Source organism: Podarcis pityusensis (assembly GCF_964106645.2).
Source record: "Podarcis pityusensis genome assembly, chromosome: Z".
In the NCBI taxonomy this organism is placed as follows: Eukaryota; Metazoa; Chordata; class Lepidosauria; order Squamata; family Lacertidae; genus Podarcis; species Podarcis pityusensis.
The window spans coordinates 4,225,575-4,247,436 of record NC_138044.1 but is presented as its reverse complement, the minus strand read 5'-3'; the positions used below and the strand labels follow the sequence as shown (position 1 = coordinate 4,247,436).

At 42.9% G+C, this 21,862-nt stretch overlaps 1 protein-coding gene across 6 annotated transcripts in view; it reads left to right on the top strand.

Moving 5' to 3' along the window:
• The window catches only part of EEIG1 (estrogen-induced osteoclastogenesis regulator 1), a 55,568-nt gene that overhangs the window by 3,134 nt on the left and 30,572 nt on the right, over positions 1–21,862 (top strand). For all 6 annotated transcript variants that reach the window (XM_080990964.1, XM_080990969.1, XM_080990967.1 and 3 more), the window contains exon 2: positions 2,063–2,762. In XM_080990964.1, coding sequence (XP_080847090.1) covers positions 2,617–2,762 — 146 coding nt within the window. In that variant the 5' untranslated portion in view covers positions 2,063–2,616. The remainder of the gene's footprint in view (positions 1–2,062; positions 2,763–21,862) is intronic.

Genomic DNA, 21,862 nt, shown 5'->3' with positions numbered 1-21,862 from the left:
CCGAATTACAGGGCGTTCTACAACCAAGGTGCGATTGTACATATATTTGAGGATTTGATTGCCTGTGAGAGGTTGATTCTGTAGTTTCATAGGTGTAGTTTCCTCTCCAGGGTCTCAGAAGCAAATAGTTATAACAAGGATAAGCTGATTTTAATCTGGTATGGCCTCCTTTTTTCTTTATAAGAATTAGCACGGTCCGCCAATGTGTTCTAAATTTACAGAGTAAGGGTTGAATAATCAGGATATCTTTAAGCCTAACTACACTATTTCCAGTGATCCTCACTAGGTGCTCATTGCATAGAAATGTAAGGAGAATATAACTGGATCCGGCCAAAGTCTACACAGGGAAACATTATTTGCAGAAATCACACCAAACCAGCAGAAGCTACATGGTCCGCTGGAAATTGGCATGTGGTTCACCAGTAGACGCTGATGTATCTTTCACTTGCTTGGGAGTAAGATTATGAGGGGTGGGAAACAGGACACCCACAACTATTTTTTACCTCATCTGTCCTGAGGACTGTATAGCTTTATCCCTTGTTCAGAATAAATAATGGGTCATGTCAATTAAGCACAATGTTCACTGAAACGGCTATTAAAAAATGTGTAGATATTAAAAGTTGACTTGAAAATGGGTTGCTATATAGACTGTGTGTCCACTAAATTCTGTCTCCTGCCCCATCAGAGTTACCCCAGATCTCCTGTGTCAGGTCTGATATTGGAGATTTGGCAACTCTATAGTTGGGGTGGAAGTTGAGGAGGACCTGATATAGGAGGGGTGGGAGTGAGAGGGAGGTGACTCCTATTGCAAGTGGTTAGCCATTTTGTTTTACAAGCTGGTGGGGAAGTGAAGTTTGTGATGGTGGAATGTTCGTGGGTTACAGACGAAGCTACTTGGATGGGATTTGTTGGTGAATTGGGTTGTAAGCACTTAATATGTCTAATGGGAATACTTGGTCAGTGAGCTGAGGAAAGCTGAGAATCTGGGAGAATCACTTGGACTGGGAAAATGTTGCTGCTGTCTGTGGGAGGGGTATTCAATGTGGGCTAATATTGGAGGGGGGGTGGATAATTGGGCTGTGGTTAGGGCAGTTAGTGAGGAAGTCCCAGGAGTCACTTGGGTCAGCTGTTTATTTAAAATATAGCTGAACACAGCAGGCGAGATATGTAGCTACAGATCAGAATGAACTCATCAAACTTTAGAAGCATTCATCAAGGCAGAGTGGGGTAGGGAAAAGATGCTGGAAGTATCTCAAGAATTGCCATTTGGCTAGGTTCTTGAAAAATAATTTCATAAATTTTAATTTGGCTTTTGGCAAGCTCATTGTCTCATTACTGTCTCATTACATTTTAACTGTAATTTGAGTTGCTTTTGAAACTGACTGCCCACAGCCAGTTATCTGTTTTGTCTTCTCCAAAGAGTTAATGGGCTGAACAAACCCTGAGCCTTATACCCTGATGTAAAGGCATGTCTAAGGCCTAGGAAAAGCAAGCCTCATAACCATGTTTTGTAAAACCCTGGTCACATTACTTGACATGTTTTTTGCTTCTTGTTGTGGCAAAGGTGACTGAAAGGCGAGGTGTGGTGGATGGAAAGTGCCTATCGTTGATACGCCACAGTCTGATATCTAGCAGCCATCTGTAGACTACTTATTTCTCTTTTAAACATCCTTTTCACTGGAAGACTCTGTGTGTGTGTGTGTGTGTGTGTGTGTGTGAGAGAGAGAGAGAGAGAGAGAGAGAACACACATGCATACATGCAAATGTGCCTATGAGCATCCGTCCTTTTCTGAGACTGCTTGCTGTAGATAACCTGAAGATCTAATCCTCTATGTATACAGTACAGAAAAATAAAAACTATTCAAGCAGGTTGCAGAAGCATTTGGCATGTAAAGTAAAGGATAGTGTTTTGGTGGTGATGAAGGCATCTTGAATTTATTTATAGATAGATATGGGATAATACTTGAATATTCATTTATCTATGATTAGATTGGGGGGCAGAGGGAGGAACTGACACTAGCGGATACTAAGCTGAGACTAACCCCTTCTCTCCCTTCTGTAGGCTTGCATGAAACCTGTGGGAGCCACAACATATGCTGCTGATGCAGTTGTCCACGTGAAGCTTTTGCACAAGGGGAGGAGACTGGAACTGTGAAGTGTTGACACTGCTGTGCAGCAGCTCAGAAAGAAACTAGCAGTACTTTCAAGAGGAGCCCTGAGAGAAGCCAAGCACCACAATCTCTAATCAAGGGAGCTCCTGCTGGTCTGGAGCTTAGATTTCGCCCTCTACCCTTGGAGATGAACCAGAGACTTCACTTGCCCTCCTCCTTACCTGAAGTCTGCACCAGCGATGATACTATAGCCAGATCAGACCACCAAAGAGAGAAGAGGATTTTTCATTTAAAGCTAGGGTGCCATTGCATTTGAACTGAGATTTCCGTGCTCTGTTTTTGTAAACTGGATTGACTGTGGATTTATTTCTTACATTGTGGTTTCACCTTCTTTGAAACATCTTTATTGTTTATATTTGGAGCTGCTGCACTCTATAGATATTTTTGCTCTTTTTCTTTGGGAGTTTCTAGACTTTGTGTTTTTTGGTCTTGTTTGAATTTGCCCATGGCTTTCTTGATGAAGAAGAAGAAGTTCAAATTTCAAACCAGTTTCACTTTAGAGGAGCTGACTGCTGTTCCTTTTGTGAATGGGGTTCTGTTCTGCAAAATTAGGCTTCTTGATGGAGGAGATTTTGCCACTTTATCTTCCAGGTAGGAAGTTCTTCATTTATAATAATAATAATTTATTATTTATACCCCACCTATCTGGCCCTCCCTGTTTGATATTTGTTGTACTGAGCAATTATGTGTCACTAGGGCTATTTCCCCTTGTCTAGTGCCCCCCTTATGCTTTGTGTGTGCATGGTGGGTGGGGAGAGAGGAAATGAAGTTCTGTGAACACTGATGGCCTGCTGTGTGAGGTTCTTCAGGAAGTTGGGTACACATTTTTCAAGACTTTTCAAACTAAAGCATTTGTGATCTGAAAAACTTTTCATTTCCCCACCCTAGTAGTGCATATAGTGATGAGTGTGTGTATTGATACTCACTAAGGAACTTGACATTTGGGAAAGATAGTTCTGCATATCCTTCCTCTTTGCTCCCTTGTTGAGCTTATTCTAGGTTGCAAAGTATGTGATACTTGAGAATCTGTTTGAAAAATCACAGCTTTAGATGCTGTGTTGTTCTCTTTTCTTGTTGTTTTACATTCATTAATAGACCAAAATGCTGTATCATAAATCTAAACTAATACGGTTCTGGTTCCATGGAGGGAGTCCCTTTTTTAAAAAACATTTAATTTGTAGGATTATTTTCTCTCTTCTCTAAAAGGCGACTGCCCTGTCTTTCAGTAACTGTTAATCAAATGTTGCTTTTGTTGTTGGCTGTGTGCAGATTGATTATTGCCTAGCATTGTGCCAAAACAAATTCCAAAAACAATCCTGGACTTGCTCGTGAACTGCCTTGTTCCGTAACTCATGGCAGGAGATTTTAGAAGCTTTTCTTGTACTTGTACAAAAGCACGTAGGTCTCTAGAAGGGACAAAAATTGATTTTTGTGTGGCTTTCTTTTAAAAAAGCAGCATGAAGCCAAAGTTTTTTTGTCTCTTCATATATTATTATTATTTCTACCCCGCCAATCTGGCTGGTTTTCCCCAGCCACTCTGGGCAGTTTCCAGCAAAATATTAAAATACAATAATTAATCAAATATTAAAAGCTTCCCTAAACAGGGCTGCCTTCAGATGTCTTCTAAAAGTCAGATTATTGTTTATTTCTTTCATATCTTTTGGGAGGACATTCCACAGGGCGGGCACCACTACCAAGAAGGCCCTTTGCCTGGTTCCCGATAACTTTCTTCTCGCGGTGAGGGAACCGCCAGAAGGCCCTTGGCGCTGGACCTTAGTGTCTGGGCAGAACGATGGGGGTGGAGATGCTCCTTCAGGTATACTGGGCCGTGGCTGTTTAGGGCTTTAAAGGTCAGCACCAGCACTTTGAATTGTGCTCGGAAACGTACTGGGAGCCAATGTAGGTCTTTCAGGACCGGTGTTATGTGGTCTTGGTGGCCACTCCCAGTCACCAGTCTAGCTGCCGCATTCTGCATTAGTTGTAGTTTCTGGGTCACCTTCAAAGGTATCCCCACGTAGAGCGCATTGCAGTAGTCCAAGTGGGAGATAACTAGAGCATGCACCACTCTGGCAAGACATTCCACGGGCAGGTAGGGTCTTAGCCTTCATACCAGATAGAGCTGGTAAACCGCTGCCCTGGACACAGAATTGACCTGCACCTCCATGGACAGCTGTGAGTCCAAAATGACTCCTAGGCTGCAAACCTGGTCCTTCAGAGGCACAGTTACCCCATTCAGGACCAGGGAGTCTTCCATACCCACCCACCCCCTGTCTCCCCAAAACAGTACTCCTGTCTTTTCAGGATTCAACTTCAATCTGTTAGCTGCCATCCATCCTCCAACCGCCTCCAGGCACTCACACAGGACCTTCACTGATTCAGATTTAAAAGAGAGGTAGAGCTGGGTATTATCCGCATACTGATGAACACCCAGCCCCAACCCCCTGATGATCTCTCCCAGCGGCTTCATGTAGATGCATGGGGAGAGGACGGAACCCTGAGGCACCCCACAAATGAGAGCCCAGATGTCTGAACACTCATCCTCCAACACCACTTTCTGAACACAGCCCAAGGAGACAGGTGGTTGGTTTCACTCGTCCAAGCAGCCTGTCCACATCCTCGGAGGTAACAGATTGGAATTGATCCCACACAACTTGGACTAGACAGGACTCCAGCACTCTCCCGCCCCAGCCCTGTTCCCACAGTGGAGTCTACCTCTTCCTGAAGCTGAGCGACTTTATCTGCAAAAAACCTTGCAAAATCATTGCAGGAGATCGTGGGGCCCTTACCAATGGCTCAAGTGGTACCGCTAAATTGCAAACCGCCTGAAAGAGTCTCCTGCTACTGTTTTCTGCAAATGCAATAGAGGAGGTGAAGAAGGTCCTCTTCGCCGTTGCTATTGCCATTTGGTAGGCTCGACGTTGAGCTCTAACCCGTGTCCGGTCAGATTCAGAATGAGTTTTCCGCCACTGGCAGTCTAGCCATCTCAGTGGTTGTTTCATTGCCCTCAGCTCTGGGGGAAACCATGGGGCTGTCCAGGCTCCATGCAATCGGAGAGAGTGCTTCAGAGCTGGACAGTCAATAGCCCTGGTTAACTCCACATTCCAGAGGGCCACCAGGGAAATCAGCTGAAAGGTCATCAACATGGGATAAAACATCCCCTACAACTTTCTGGAAATCATTTGGATCCATTAAGTGGTGGGGCAGACCAGCCAAATCAGTCCCACCTTCCTGCAGAGGGGAAGGGTTGCGGAGAAGTCCAGTTGCACCAGGAAGTGATCCGACCATGGCACTTCTTTTGTTTCACTTTTACGTAGTGTCAGATCACTCACATCCATAGAGGTGAACACCAGGTCTAAGGCATATCCGCGACTATGAGTTGGGCAAAACTTATTCAGGGACAGCCCCGTGGAGGCCATGCTTTCCACAAAGTCCCGAGAGGCCCCTTGTAACGTTGTGTCGGCGTGGATGTTAAAATCCCCCAGGACAACCAAACTCTGTGTCTCCAGGAGAACATCCACAACAACCTGAAGCAGCTCAGGCAGGGAATCCTTGGTGCAGCGGGGAGGTTGGTACACCAAAAGGAATCCTGTACTGCCCCTATTGCCCAACCTCCAGAACATGCACTCAGAAAACTGGGTCTTTCCAATAGGATGCCTGGTGCATGCTAATAACTTCCTAAAAATCACTGCAACCCACCCCCCACCCCCCCGCCGCCACCGCCCACATGACCTGGGTTGCTGTGCGTAAGAGAAACCGGGTAGACAAGCAGCGGCAAGGACAGGCCCACACGCTTCATCCAACCAGATCTCTGTTACACATGCCAGATCAAGTCCTCCATCCACGATCAAGTCTTTGATGGCAGTGGTCTTATCAATCATTGACCTGGCATTGCACAGCAGCACATTCAGGTCATGTGGGTCTCCCTTGCTGATTCCAGTATCCATCCAGTCAAGACCAGACCTGGAGGCAGGGATAGTCCTCAAACAGCGACTAAATCTTCTTCCTCGGTAATGACATGGTCTGGTCTTAGCGTAACTCTTCCTCCTACTACCCGTGATCACTGAGATCGGGTGTCTCAGTGCACCCCCCCCCCCCATGGAACCTGCCCCAGCCATTCTGTTGGCTGGGGCCTACTCCCAGCCAGCCCTGACCCCACCCCTTAAAAACAAAATACAACCTATACAAAAAACAAAACAATAGAAACTAAAAATAATAAAAAGTTACAATCTTACTAAAATTAAACAAATCCCTAACCCCAACTAAACATTTGTCCCACCCCAATGCTAAAAAAGAATTTAAAAGGGTAAAAGAATAATTTAAAAGCATTTTAAAAAAAAGAACCATCTCTGCTGTTCAGAGGCCTGTCAGGCTCCGCCCTGGCCAGGTGGAAAGAGGCAGGAACAGGGCCCTCAGGTGCTCAGCAGGGGAGTCCATATAGGCGTTCAAGGAGATGAGCAAACTTAACTGCTAAAGTGTTTTCCCTTTGCTGATCCTTTTTGGAAGATGCTCCACCCCCTTGTACTGTGCAGAGGCCAGATTTGTTTCCCTCCAAATCTGGAAGCCCTTTAGTTTAACGGTTGAGTTCTTCATAAGTGCTGCCTGACCATCACCCCACCCCCTTTGAGATCCCCCTTTCTCCCACTTTAGTTTTACCTATTGTTTTGGGTGAAAGAGGCTTATCTCTGGAATTTGAAGTGTGTGAAAGATTGGGAAGAGGAAGGAATTAATTCCCCCTCTCCCCAACAAAATAAGAATCTAGGTAATTTGCTTGCAAGTATTGTTTAGTATGCCTCCTTGTTGACCTTGGATGCAGCGGTGTAGTTCTGGTGTTTGTCTGTTCCAGTGCTAGTGCTGCTGCTGCTGAACTCGTGTCTTTTTTCCCCTCCCTGGCTGAATTTCAGCAGTCCTCTCAGCATGTGATTGTTGCAGATCACAGATGTGTTCCAGCAGAGAAACTGCCTCTAATTTAATCCAGATGCATGCATTTTTCTCTCTACCAGCATGGTTACTCATAAACCAGTAAAGTGGAAAACTGGCAATAGAGTATGCAGTCTGATCACCCATCCACCCATGGGCAGCCTGCCCCAAATGAGAAAGTGTGTGGAAACTTGTTTCCTTTCCACTAAGCTTCACAGTTTGCTGTCTTGTCCGCTGGACTCTGCAACCTCTATAAGAGCTCAAGTGGGCTTTGCACATCATATTCAGGGAGCTAGCATGGAAACCTTTCACAGTGTCCTTTATGTCCTCTTATGATGGGTTTGGATATACAGTACAAAGAACAAGGGTTAAGGGTGTATCCCCTCCCCCCCTTCTCTCTCTTCTGTGTGTGAGTGTGCATGGGTGTGCTTACTATCCTAGATTAGTAACAGCCAGGTATGCTTCTAAAATTTAAGGTTCTCAAAATGACTTTTTCATAGGATAGAGATGGTTGGTCACACAAAAGCAGGTGGCTAGTGGAAAGGGGTTATGGGGGAGGGGTTGAAGAGTGTGTGATCCACATTCCACTCCCTAAGCTCTGGTTCTAGCTGTGCATTGAAACTGGCCTTAATTTTTGCAGCCTCCCCTACATCTTAATAAGATGCTCAGATTATAGAAAATCACGATCAGGTTTGACAACTGTTGCAGTAACATGTAAACTTTTAACACTCATCCTATGTGTTACAACTTTCCAACTTTATATTCAAAGCAACTCTCTGGAGGACATAATTGTTCTCATTTTATATACTGTTCACATAATCTGCCAACAGAGATGCTGTGGTGTGCCTTTCTGCTTAGGTGCCCAATTCCTAGCGCTGACTCCTTTTTAGAGAGTCAATGGTAACACACTCTAGTCATCAGGACCAGATGTAGGTTTGAAGGTGCTTGGCAAAGTGTTATCTGTTGCTTCTGGTGGCAATAGCATACAGTAGCATAGTCATGTTTGACTGGACTTAACCATCCAGAGATCCTTTACCTCTACAGTAGCATTGTAATCTGTGGCTATCTGTGAACCATACACTATCTTATTAACCTATAGAGCCCTGGCAGGGTGGTTCTTTGGCATTGTGGGTAATTCAAATGATGGCCAGCTCAGAGATCCAGCTGCCTTTATGGGGAACCCAAAGCTGGCATCAGTGCTTGGCTCTGTTGAGCTGCTGGGGCTTCCACATCTGCCCGTGAATGCTGGGTCCTAAAGCCAGTGTTGATAGCTGCAGCAGTGTAAGCAGTTTGAGTCACTTTAAGACTAGTGCATGTGGATTTCCCTCATTCTCTCACTAGCAGACCCTGAAAGCAAATCCAGATTTGGGATATTTTTAGTATCTTCTTGCTGCTTGTTTGCTGTTACTGTTTTTATTTATATGCCACCATTCAATATATGCCCAAGGTGATTTACATCAAATTGACAAAAACATAATAATACAATCCTCTCCCCAAATTAGCCTATACTTTTTTCCAGCAGCTAAAGCATAAATTCATGATAAGGCAACACACAAATAACAAAATATTAGATCACTAAATCTTTTTAAACAATTCATTAAAACATATAATACATTATGAATAAATTTACTAGATCATAGCAATGTGTCAAAAATGACAACAAAATAATAAAAATCTTCCAACTGTTCAAGGAATACCAATCCTAGCTTGTTTGGAACACATTAATATTTCCAAGCTTGGATTTTATAGGAAATAGTGTCATAGGCTGGACTGAAAGTTTCCAACTTGGAATTTTAATTACCCTTGACCAAGCGCCACAAAAGAGAAAAGCTGTTTCCTCAACTCCCTGTAACCTATTGCCACAGAAATAGTCTTACAACAGTTTGGAATCAGACTTGATATGCAACATATTAGAACATGAGGTTCCTCTGATCAAAATGTGAATTTCTCTTTCTCCAGAACGTCACTATTAAAATGCTGTAGTTTGTATCCACCAAAAGCACTACAGAAGATGTTAGGTGGCTTACAAATACTGGGCCAGCACCTCTGCTTTCAAAGTGCAACTATGAGATTTACTATGCCGTCTGTTATAGAATGTTTCAAGAAAGACCACAGAAAGATACAGATAAACGTATGGAAGTTTCATCATGGAAACTGAGGTATTTATTGCATATCCCATCCCAGTGTTACTAAATTAGGAAGTCAGTTTTACACAATAGTTTTCCCCATCACATCCATTATCAGAAGTAGTAACAGTTTAACACTGAGAGGTAACTTGGGCAGAAGGTTGTATCAATCACACATGTGACTATGCACTCATTCCTCCCCTGTCTGCCTCCCCACAAATGTAATGGGAGGAGAGAAAGCTAGCAGTATAAACAAGACAATAGATATGGACTGTTTCCAGTGGAATGTTGAAAACCAGTTTGGCAGGGAGGAGGTCCAGATGGCGCTAGCTTCTGAGAGAACACTTTTCAGTTAAGAGTGGGAAGTGGGGAAAACTATGTGAAAGGGAGCAGCAGAGCAGGCAGCATAAATGTGTCCTAGAGACAGTGTTCCTTCTGTAGATATGAGTTACATTTTCTTCTCAGTGTATCTCATTTTCATCATGATGTTTATCTCTCCAGGCTGTGGTTTTTGCACCTGCGTCATCTGATCAAACGGAAACCACTGCAAATGGTTGTTTGTTCTCTTAAGCAAAGCTTTCTACCCTGTGGGCTTTAAGAAGAGGTGCTGCTCCTTTTGTGAAAGGGGTGATTAAAAAAACTTATGTCCTATGAAGGTCTGCATCTTTTATGTAAGGATAGGCCCTACAGGTTCTGACTTCCTACTTTTTCTGTTTTCATTTGTAAAAGTCAGAGTATGATGAAAGACAGTTTGCTTCACTGGGTTTTAACTGCTGTGGTGAAACCAGCAATGAGAGCTAAACTTCTGATGTGATCCTTTTTCTGGTAACATATTGAAATAATGCTGAAGTCCTATGCAAACTCAAAACTGTTGTACAGTGGTGCCCCGCAAGACGAAAAACTCGCTAGACGAAAGAGTTTTCCGTTTTTTGAGTCATTCCGCAAGATGAATTTCCCTATGGGCTTGCTTCACAAGACGAAACGTCTTGCGAGTTCTTGCGAGTTTGTTTCCTTTTTCTTAAAGCCGCTAAGCCGTTAATAGCCGCTAAGCCGCTAATAGCCGTGCTTCGCAAGACGAAAAAACAGCAAGACGAAGAGACTCGCGGAACGGATTAATTTCGTCTTGCGAGGCACCACTGTATCTTGTCTGTTGCATTGGTCTCCCAGTGGCTTCTCATTCCATCGTACTTCATTAGCTTCAACAGTGCTGCAGGCCTGCAGCAACAGATACGCCTAGCCTAGACCATTCAGTAGGTCTATCCTATACACATTTACATGGTAGTAACTGCTACTGGGAGGCTCACCTGGCACTTTCAATACATATTTTAGGTGCCAGGTGAAAACATTCTATGGGCTTTTGAACGGGGGGGGGATTGTTTTGTTTGTTATGTCACATATTTTTGTGTGTCTACTGTAAACCTCTCTGTGAACCTCAGAGGAAGGGGAGTATATAAATTTATTTATTTATTATTTATAACATTTATAATACTGAACCCTACTGAAAATTTATGCTTTGCATCTGTGCATCATCTTGAGTTCCATGGTAGCAAGGCAGTACGTATATAAATGTAATAATGCTGGGGAAAAAATCCTTCTCTGTATCTCCTGCTATTTAAAATTAATATTGTTACATTATGAGGGAGAGTGGGAATAGAAAGAAGTTTGTCTTTGCTCATAGCCACTTGTGGCACTAAGAGAGGCCTTCCTCTTTTTAAAGCAACTATTTCACCTATCCTCTTCAGTGTTGCTCTAAAAAAAAAAAAAAAAAAAAGGTCAGACTAATTGGTGCTATTAGTCCCTGAGTTCTAAATACTTCATCTTAGGGTTGGGAGTGCCAGTCTTATGTAGAATGACATATTCTCCTTGGACTCTGCTCCTGTTCCTGCAAGCTTGCTATTTGCCCATCTGCGTGTCGCAGCCATATCACTGTGCCAGCATTCTGAGCTAATCTCGATGTGGTACCATTCAGCTGGGCCCTGAATCTCATGTACTGGCTGGGTTTGAAAGACTGTTCTCGTTAGATAAAACACTTGTGTTTATGTTCACAAAATGAATCCAGTTTTCGTGAGTGAGGGTGGAGGAAATGAAATCTTTTTGTAGTGACTCTTTCTCTTTCCCCATGCCTTCTCATGACCAAAGCTCCTCCATCAAATTGTGCTCAGAAAAATATGTACAGTTATGACTCATATTTTCAGAAGGTTACTTCAGTTCATTAAACTCTTGAAACAGGAGAACTGGAGGATAAAGACTAAAGTTTAAGCGAGGCAGTAGTACTTCTCAGTGGATTTCAGCACCCTGGCAAAGTAGGGTACTTAATAAAATGGTAAGTGACAATGAAATGCCATAAATGACAATGGAAATAAATTAATAATTCTTGTGTTCCTCAGCAACTGGTATTCAGAAGCATCCTGTCTCCCAACAGTGGAGGCAGAACATAGCCATTGCGACCATTTGCCATAGAGACCCTTGTTGTTGTTTAGTCGTGTCCGACTCTTCATGACCCCATGGACCAGAGCACGCCAGGCACTCCTGTCTTCCACTGCCTCCCACAGTTTGGTCATGCTGGTAGCTTCGAGAACACTATCCAACCATCTCGTCCTCTGTCGTCCCCTTCTCCTTGTGCCCTCCATCTTTCCCAACATCAGGGTCTTTTCCAGGGAGTCTTCTCTTCTCATGAGGTGGCCAAAGTATTGGAGCCTCAGCTTCACGACCTGTCCTTCCAGTGAGCACTCGGGGCTGATTTCCTTAAGAATGGATATGTTTGATCTTCTTGCAGTCCATGGGACTCTCAAGAGTCTTCTCCAGCACCATAATTCAAAAGCATCAATTCTTCGGCGATCAGCCTTCTTTATGGTCCAGCTCTCACTTCCATACATCACTACTGGGAAAACCATAGCTTTTACTATAAGGACCTTTGTTGGCAAGGTGATGACTCTGCTTACCCTTTATTCATTTGTCTAATCCTCTTTTAAGAACATAGGAAGAGCCTGCTGGATCAGCCCAATGACCCATCTAGTCCAACATCCTGTTCTCACAGTGGCTAACCAGATCCCTGTGGGAAGCCCACGAGCAGGATTTGGGCATAAGAGCACTCTCCCCTCCTGCAGTTTCCAGCAACATTGCTGCCTCCTATTTATTTATCTATTTATCTATTTATCTATTTATCTATTTATATATACATACCTCGCCCATCTGGCTGGGTTTCCCCAGCCATCATGACTGGTACCTCCTGATCGCTTTATTCTATGTGGATTTTTGTAATCCATTTTAAAAGCCATCGTTGTCTCCTGTGGCAGTGAGTTCCACAGTTTAGCTATGTTCTGTGTGGGGAGGTACTTTCTTTTATCTGTTCAGAATCTTCCAGCATTCAGCTTCATTGGAGGCCCATGAGTTCTGCTCTTTTGAGTGAGGGAGGAAAAGTATTTTCTATCCACTTTCTCTATGCCTTGCATGATTTTATGAACTTCTGTCATGTCACCTCTTACTTGCGGTCTCTCTAAACTAAAAAGCTCCAAATGCTGCAACCTTTCTTCATAGGAGAGTCACGCCATCACCTTTATCATTTTAGTTGCCATTTTCTGAACCATCTCCAACTCTACAATTTATTTTTTTGAGAATTGTACACAGAACTCCAAATGCAATTGCATCATAGATTTGTATAATGGCATTATGATATTGGCAATTTTATTTTCAGTTCATTTCCTAATGATCCATAGCATGCCCTTTTCACTGTTGCTGCACACTGGGTCAACACTTTAAAGTCATCCAATTAGGCAGCCATCACTACCTCATGTGAGAGTGAATAATAATAATATCATAGTTTTTCCTGAATCTTTCAAAAAATTGTCCTGCTGGATCACACCAAAAGATCCAGTCCAGAGATTTGTTTCCCAACAAAGGCCAGTCAGATGCCTTGGGCAGTTACATAGTCATCTCCTGCTTTGTAACTTCTCTCTCTCTCTCTCTCTCTCTCTCTCTCTGTATGTGTGTGTGTGTGTGTGTGTGTGGTGGTTGGAGAGAGAAAGTATTCCTGGCAATTAAGATTTTAGTTTTAGCCACCATCACCACAGGCTAATAAAGCTATGGCAGACTGATTCATTGAATATAATTTAAATCATCTAAATAGCCATCTATTGCTAGTAGCCATCACCATTCTTGCCGTAACAAATTAAATGGCATGACCCAGTCAAATAAAGTATTTTTTAGCCCCATTGAGCTCACATGCTTTAACTCTCCCCCATGAAACTGACGAAAAGTAAATCTGGTTGGATCGCATCCTAAGTAAATTAAGCATTGGGTGAAGGAAGTGCTTGATGCCTGTCCTTTAACTGGGTGACAAAGTTTCAGTGTTGCATGAGAGTAAATTACTTTGAACTCTTCATGATACTGATAACTTTTATAAATCTTTATCATATTTTCTTTTTAAACTGGGTGAATTTCAGGTGTTGATGAACTCCAACTTCCTTAAGCCCCAGCCTGAATGACCAGTCTTCAGGAATGATGAAAGATGTAGTCAAGCACCATCTGGACGATCACAGATATTAAATATGCATTATTAAAACAATACATATGTTAAATAACTGGCTTACCATAATTCAGTACTATAATATTGTATTGCTCAGTGCACAGATGCATAATCACAACATCTATTTATAAAATCTATCTTGTTTGTAATGCTTCCTCTAGGTTGTTCCCTAGAATTTTAAAAAAATAACCCTACCTCCAACATCATAGGCGCAATATATATATATATATATATATATATATATATAGCGCACCAGGCGCAATAGATAGATAGATAGTCCTATTTATTTAAAGAAATAGTTTTTAACAAATCTTAAGAACTTCACAGATATGTATGTAACCAATTTGTAGTGGTGTGTGTCATGTTTGCACCCGTAATTTCTGAAGTGATTTAAGGTTGAAGATCCCTAAGTTCTTAATATGAGCAATGCCACTATATATTAATTGAGTCAGTGAATGTAGCTTGTCTTTCTAAATCATACTCCTTCCAGTCTCTTTGGCATATCCTTTTGAGGTGGGGTGACTGGTACTGTACACAACATTCTGGCTGGGTGTATGCATCTCATGGAGCTATATGATGACACAGTGCTGTTTTTATTCTCATTCCACTGCCTAATTATTAGTGGGTTTCCCTCTTGTGTTTTGTGTGCCATCACACTGAGCCAACTTATGGGGAGAAGAGAAGAGGGTAAAAGAAGTTGTTTTCTGACTCCTGCCTTCCACTGGAATTTCTACCCACCCCACTCCTCAAATTACTTACTTTGCTTATTCTGCACCACCAAGTGGCAGTAGTGATGGAATTGGATTCAGGGCTTAACAAGTATGCAGCATTACTACTCCTAGGTCTGGGCGATGTTAGGTTTTCAACATCGTGATGTATCTATCACCTGTCAAACAGTGTGGTTTGGCGATAAACTATGATGTTGAAAGAAGCTGTATTGGCCCCAGCCAGCGAAGTGTGGGGTGAAACTGAGTCAGCTCTCATTATGGGAGCTGAGGCGCTTTCACCCCATCGCCTCATAGGCTGGGGCCAATGCACTGACCCCACTGCTGCTCAGCTGACCGAGCTGACCACTGCCCCTAGCTGACCGAGCCCTGAAGTCCCTGTTGCTTGTGCATGAACAGGGACCTCAGGGCTCCTACCAACCCTCCCAGGTGAAGTCCGCAAGGCGGGACTACCTGAGGTTGCTGGCAAGCTCTGGACCCGGCAGCAGCATCAGAGAGCCCTTGAACTGCCTGGCTGAGCCCACCAAAGCCACATGCCAAGGATGTGGCTGCCTTGGCAGGGGGGAGGAGTCTAATGGAGCCTATACCTCTAGGTTGCCTAATGCAAGCTGGAGGTGAGGGGTGGGCTTTTTAAAGCTACAGGGCTATCCCTACCTGTGATTCCCAGCAGCTGGTATTCAGAGGCAGAACATGACTTGATGGTGATGGTGTTCTTGTTTCTTTGTGGACTTGATAGCACCTGGTAGTGTTGCTTGATGGGACAAGTCCATACATGTTGGGGTGTGAACGTATTGTTTAATCAGGGCTATTTTTATAGCTCTTATATAATGCAGATTATGTTGTCATTTCTTGTATTGAGCTTCAAGGTGGTGTAACTTTGGAGATAAAAAGCAAGGCTGAAGTTCACTGCAGGACTGAATTTAGGCTTATATTATTCGTGCATAGCTCTCTTAGGCTTCAGTTTATTTGCAGATCGGAAGGGTGAATTGGAAACTGTATCTAAAATGAAGATGCTAGTAAAGCTACCAGCTCTGGACTGCCTCTTTTTTCACTGGAGAGGTTTTTACTCTCTGTTTTAGTAAATCTGCCAAGTGAAAATGAATTGCGCCTCACCATGCCTATAAAAAGCAAAATAAAAATGGAACCAATATGTTAGTTCAGAATCTGAGGTCTGGAAACAAATTTTTAAAGGAGCATGGGAGGAGAGAGTAGAGCAATATATATCTGATAGTAATATGCCCAGAAAGAATTCTGAATCATGTTTCTCCAAGCCAGGGCCCCAAAAAGTTGATCTTGTAACCAGGTTTAACACCTCTATGGCCTCATTTGCATGTCATTTTGACTATTAACCTTAACTATGGTTAAACCACAGAACCTAGGACTTGCCGCTCAGAAGGTTGGCGGTTTGAATCCCCGTGACAGGGTGAGCTCCCGTTGCTCGGTCCCTGCTCCTGCCAACCTAGCAGTTCGAAATCACGTCAAAGTGCAAGTAGATAAATAGGTACCGCTCCAGCGGGAAGGTAAACGGCGTTTCCGTGCGCTGCTCTGGTTCGCCAGAAGTGGCTTAGTCATGCTGGCCACACGACCCGGAAGCTGTACGCCGGCTCCCTCGACCAATAAAGTGAGATGAGCGCCGCAACCCCAGAGTCAGCCACGACTGGACCTAATGGTCAGGGGTCCCTTTACCTTTACTATGATTCAGAGGTGAATGTGCAGCATGGTGATGCACAGGGCTGAAAAGGTGGGTGCATTGGTCCTCCCCTTCTCTTCCAGGCATTATGTCTAAACTTGGGCTCATTGGTTTATAAATCTCCACAAGCTATAACCAAAGTTTATTCTTGGTGTCTTGCTTGTGGTTTGTTAGGGGATGTAGACTAAGCCACATCATGGCTTCCTTCCTTCTGTGCTTTTGGGAGCTAGGGAAAAGCCAATCAAGTCGCTGTGCACCAGCACTCTGCACTTCCATCTTAAACCATAGTGAAATTTGGCTGGTTTATAGTGATATGTGAACCAGGCCTGTCTCCATCCAGACATAGTCATCCAGATGCTCCTAGGTAGCTTGTAAGCATAGCTGTCCCCGGTACTGGACAGTGGAGAGCATTTAAACTTGAATGGTTTTAACTTCCCCTCTACCCCAACTTTTGCTGTCCTCAGTCACTTAAACAGTAAGTCAGTTTCTGAGTTGAGCTTCCAACAGTAGCCCTTTGCTTCTCAGGAAAATATTAATACTAGAAGTCAGATTTCAATATCCAGAATGACCTTTCCTACCACAAAACATGTGCCTGTAAGTTTTCCATCAACTGATCTTAAAACCTATCACTTCTTTTCCCCACCACTTCGTTCTGTTATCGAATTTGCCAAATAAAGTTGAGTTCACATGTCTCCATTTCAGTGCTAGCACTAGTCCTAGAATGCATAACAAGATGATCTCATGATTACTGTTTATCACTTGTCACTCATTCTTTTTCATGAAGAGATTAGACAGAAAAGAGACACTTGTTTTGTATCCATACGTTTGTTTTATAAAGTAGTTGCCAACCTATATTTATGGTGTGAGTAATCTTCAAGGGGATTGTAGCTGTTCTCAAAATCCAAAATAACAACCCGCGATCTTGTGTGTGCACTCAGTTTTTCTGCATTGTTAATAGTGTGTCACCATTGACGGAAAAAGAATTGTACTTATTCTGTTGATTTGCTCAACCAGTTGTTCTTGACTGACGTACCTCAGTTTTATCTGCTTTTTAAGTACATGTGCTCCTATTTAAATGTCTAAAGGTAACTCTTTGAAATGAGAACATAGGTTAGCTATTTACATGAAACCAACCAACCAAAAGGCAATAAAGCCCCACCCTTTTCACTTGCTTAACCTCAGCCACCCAAAGTTAAGTGCAGATTGTATCTTAAATACCTAATAGTTCTGAATGATGTCTGGCCTTTGGTAACTCATTGGAAAGGCTGTTCACTGTTGTGGGCTATAAATGCAATTTTAAAAGGGAAAGAAGTATTCTTTGAAGGTCCCTCACATTTCCTGCAAGGGCTCAAGGTGGCATACATGGTTCTCTCATCTCCATTTTATCCTCTCTATAGCACTATAAGGTAACCTAGGCTGAGAGACTGTGACTATTCCAGGGTCCTTGCCTTCCAATAATTGATACGGGGATAGACTCAAAAGGGTGGTATCAGTGTTCAAAATTAGGCAGGCATCAGGCACACTTTGTCACTGGTGCAGATCCAATTGTGACTCCGTGGAGATCTTTAGACTCCAGGTTGGCGACTGGGAAAAGCAAAATTGTCACTTGGAGAAGGATCTGAAATATTTCCCCTGAAGCTTGAATTAGTTTTATTCTGGATTTTTTTATTTGATGTTGTTATTTGATGTTGATGTTAATAATAATAATAATAATAACTTTTATTTATATCCCGCCCTCCCCAGCCGAAGCCGGGCTCAGGGCGGCTAACAACACTAAAATAGTGCAACATTATAAAAACATCAAAGAATTAATTAAAATCAAAATTGATGGCAACCATAAACTAAAGTATTGTAAAGATTGCCAAAGGAGGGAGTCAGGCTGCGCCCTGACCAAAGGCCTGGTGGAACAGCTCTGTCTTGCAGGCCCTGCGGAAAGATGTCAAGTCCTGGAGGACCCTTGTCTCTTGTGACAGAGCGTTCCACCATGTTGCTGATGATATTGTAAACCACTTTGAGATTTGTTCTTTAAAACATAAAGCGTTATAGAAATGGAATGAACAACAACAATTACAATAATAAATCCCATTGGGGGGGAATGGTGCCTAGATGTTCCACTGTGGCAAGATGTTCCACTGTGGCAACTGTAACCTAGGTTTAATGTGCCATTTGATGATTAGGTTACATAATAATACCACTGGGTAGTATTCCTGGTCGGCCTGGGAATCCATAGTGGATAATATTGTGCCCAGACTTCTGGAATTTTATTGACAAACTTGAATTGTGCCTAAAAAGCTGCAGGTAGCCATAGTAAATGCATTGTTCCTAACTCTCCAACTTACAGTGGTGCCTCGCAAGACGAAATTAATCCGTTCCGCGAGTCTCTTCGTCTTGCGGTTTTTTCGTCTTGCGAAGCACGGCTATTAACGGCTTAGCTGCTATTAACGGCTTAGCGGCTTTAAGAAAAAGGAAACAAACTCACAAGAACTCGTCTTGCGAAGCAAGCCCATAGGGAAATTCGTCTTGCGAGTTTTTTGTCTTGCGGGGCACCACTGTACCAGGATTTTAACTGATGTCCCAGCTGAGTTCTGTACCGTAGCACGGGGTGAGAATCTTCTGGCCCACCAGACTCTCCCCAGGCCATGCTCCTCACCCTTCCTGGTTCCACTGATAGCCAGTCAGGCTGGTGCAGCAAAGCCAGGTGTCACTGCTTTGGCATCTCAATTGCCTCCATACTGGTGAAAGTAGGTAAGACAGGTGTTTGGTTTTTTTAAAGAATTTAAGGATCAAACCAAAGGCTCATCTAATCCAGGATCCTGTTTCTCACAGTAGCCAACCAGATACCCCTAGGGAGCCCACAAGCTGGAGCAAAGGACCATAGCCCTCTCCCCACCTGCTGTCCCATGGCAACTGCTACTCAGAGGATTGCTGCTTCTGTTATTGGAGGCAGTATATAGCCACCATGTTGAGTAGTAATTGATAGCTTTTCTGTAGGGTTATTTGCAAATCTGTGTTGTTTGCATTTGTATTGTTGAAAGTTCTGGGTGCGTTTTTTAGTAACAGAGCATTGCCTGCCCAGTTATTGCTTTGCTTCTGTCAAGGGCCATCTGTCTCTTCGAGCTGCAGCATGAGCTCACTTTGTGACCCTTGTGATATTTTTCTCTGGCAAGCATCCCTGGCCTCTGACCAAAAGCAATCCATGTTCTTTCTGTAGATGTGGCAGAAAGACTCTGGAGTTGGAACTGCCCACCCGCTCTGATTGTACTGGTGCATCAGCACTCCTTTGCAGCAGTTGATCATAACTCATAATCTATTAACCCCTCTAATGCCTTACTTTAGCTCCTGCAGTCTTTATCTCTCATTTCACCAACTTCCTTTCCCCCCTTCTTTTTGATGTGTCATTTCAAGCCTTTTAAGCATCTCTGTGGTAGCTCACTGCTATTTTGAATTGCAATTTATATTTCCTTAGTTGTGAAGATAAAAATATACTTTCTGGGGCAAGCAGTAATTAACTAGTATGTGGTTGCAGACCCTGTCGGATAGTCTTTTAACAGCTGGAAAAGACTGCTTTGAATTTGTAGAAGCAAGGTATGCATGACCTATGCATCACACAAAGAAAATACTGTTTTAGAATAAAGCTATAACAGTAGCAAACCATTTGTATTTCAAATATAATCTGTTCTTACTCATTCCCTACCCTCTGTGAACATAACATGCTTAACTAGTGTCTTATCCATCCAGTGATATGTTAGCAGGCGTTGGGTATGTTTGGATATAGCATGAAGCCATTAACCAGAGTTAACGAAATTGGCTGATGAGTGCAGTCCAAGCCTTCCTGCTTCACTCCTTATTCTGGTGGAGAAACAACCCATTTGTGTGTGAACCAAACCATTTGTTACTCTCCAAAAAGTGATCTGAAGCTAAGGCTTGTGCTTGGTTTCACAGTCAGGTTAGTTTGGGAGGAAGGAACTGTGAGCAATGGTTTACACATAGCCAGCTGCTCCATGGTTTGTTTTCCTGCTTAAGTAAGGAAGGAAGGAAGGAAGCAGGGAGTGTTCAGGCTCCAGCTTGTACACAGGCTAATTTATTTAATTACTGTTCATGGATTTGTGCTGCATTTGAATGTGGCCATCTTTCTGTTTCCAGCAGGCAATTTTTTTTACTGAGAAACATAGTTCAATGGGAACTTCAGTGCATTTTAGCTGTGTATTCTAGCTTTGCTTTGAAGTTTGGTTTTTACTTTTCCCAGCGTGAAACGGCAGTCTCATCTCTTTTAGGCTGCTTTTCCACTTAATCGTTTCTGTATTTTAAAAGAACTTGCCTTTTATGCACAGCATTTATTCCATATCAGCTAAATCGGCAATCTTATCTTCATTTGCTTTGTAATCCTGTAAAAAATTGTGTCCAGACATATCATTGTGTGAACATAACCTAGGTTCAAGGTGCCATTTGACTCCTAGCTTTTGTTACTAACCCTTCTAGAGATTGAAGTTATTCATGTGGAAAGATGGCTGCTTAAGCCTAGTAAACCCCCAGAACTGTTGCCAGACCTAATGTAAGTGTCCACTTCTATGCCCTTTAATCACTTGTTAATTAAATCTAGGAAAATGACAGTAGGACCTCCATAGTTAAAGCTACAGTCCATAAAGTATTTCAGGGCATAATTCAAGATTCCTCCAAGTCCAAAGGCCCCCAAAACTTCAATCTCCTCCAGGCCCGAGTCCATGTCCCAAAAGTCAGTTAATCCCTGCATAGAGGGCTCTTTCCAATTTTCCTTCTTTAATCCAAGCCGGGATCCATTCCTCAGAGTCTGACTTTTCCTAGATTCAATGATAAAAGGCCTCAACTTATAGTCCTCAATTTGCTTCTGTAAAGCCACAGATCTCACTTGTATTATTTTATGTTCAACAACAGCAGCATTCTCCTTCTCCTTCTCCTCCACCATTTGTCCTGCCAAAATGGGTTCCTGTACCAAGTCCTGAATTATTTCTGTGTTGGTGTTCGCTTTTTGACTCAAATTGGTCACTTTCTGTTCCAAATTATCAACTTTAAAAGTCATGTCATCCATCTTCTTGTGAAGCTGTCCCAGCGAACAGCTTATCTTACATAAAACAGTCACAGTGGCCTCTCCTGTCAACATTTTTAAATGGTCCAAGGACACTCTCTGGTTCTCAGAATCCTTATCTGCAGCTGGAAATCCCCCAGTTACACTCCTGTTACAGTTTCAAAAGCTCCCTCTAGAGGGAAACAGTCTCCACTTGTATCAGTTCTTTCAGGTGCAATTCAAGCATTAAAGATAAATTTTCAGTTACTTTTCCTCTTTTTTAAACACAGAAAAGGACAATGGAAACAGTATCTTACTCTTATTTAGCTAGCTGTCAAATCCGTTCTGTCAAATGTACTCTCTCCAAACGTCATCTGGCACCCGTTCCCAGGTTCAGAGCAGTGGTAATTTGATTTTTCACTCTCTCCTGCAGGCTCACTAGATCCAAAATTTCCCCCCTCTTCTCCTGCTTCCAAGGGGGGTTTTGTATTTTAAACCGGTGGAAATTTAATCCTTTGCCAAGAGCTTTCAAAGGCTTTAACTTGTAACGTCTTTGCTTCAGTCTATTTACAAAAACGGGAGGCGGACTTCCTGTTTATAACCTTCCCGTTTCAGTGCCGAATTAAAGTATTTAAGAATCCAATTTTCCGTTTTACTCACAAGTAGT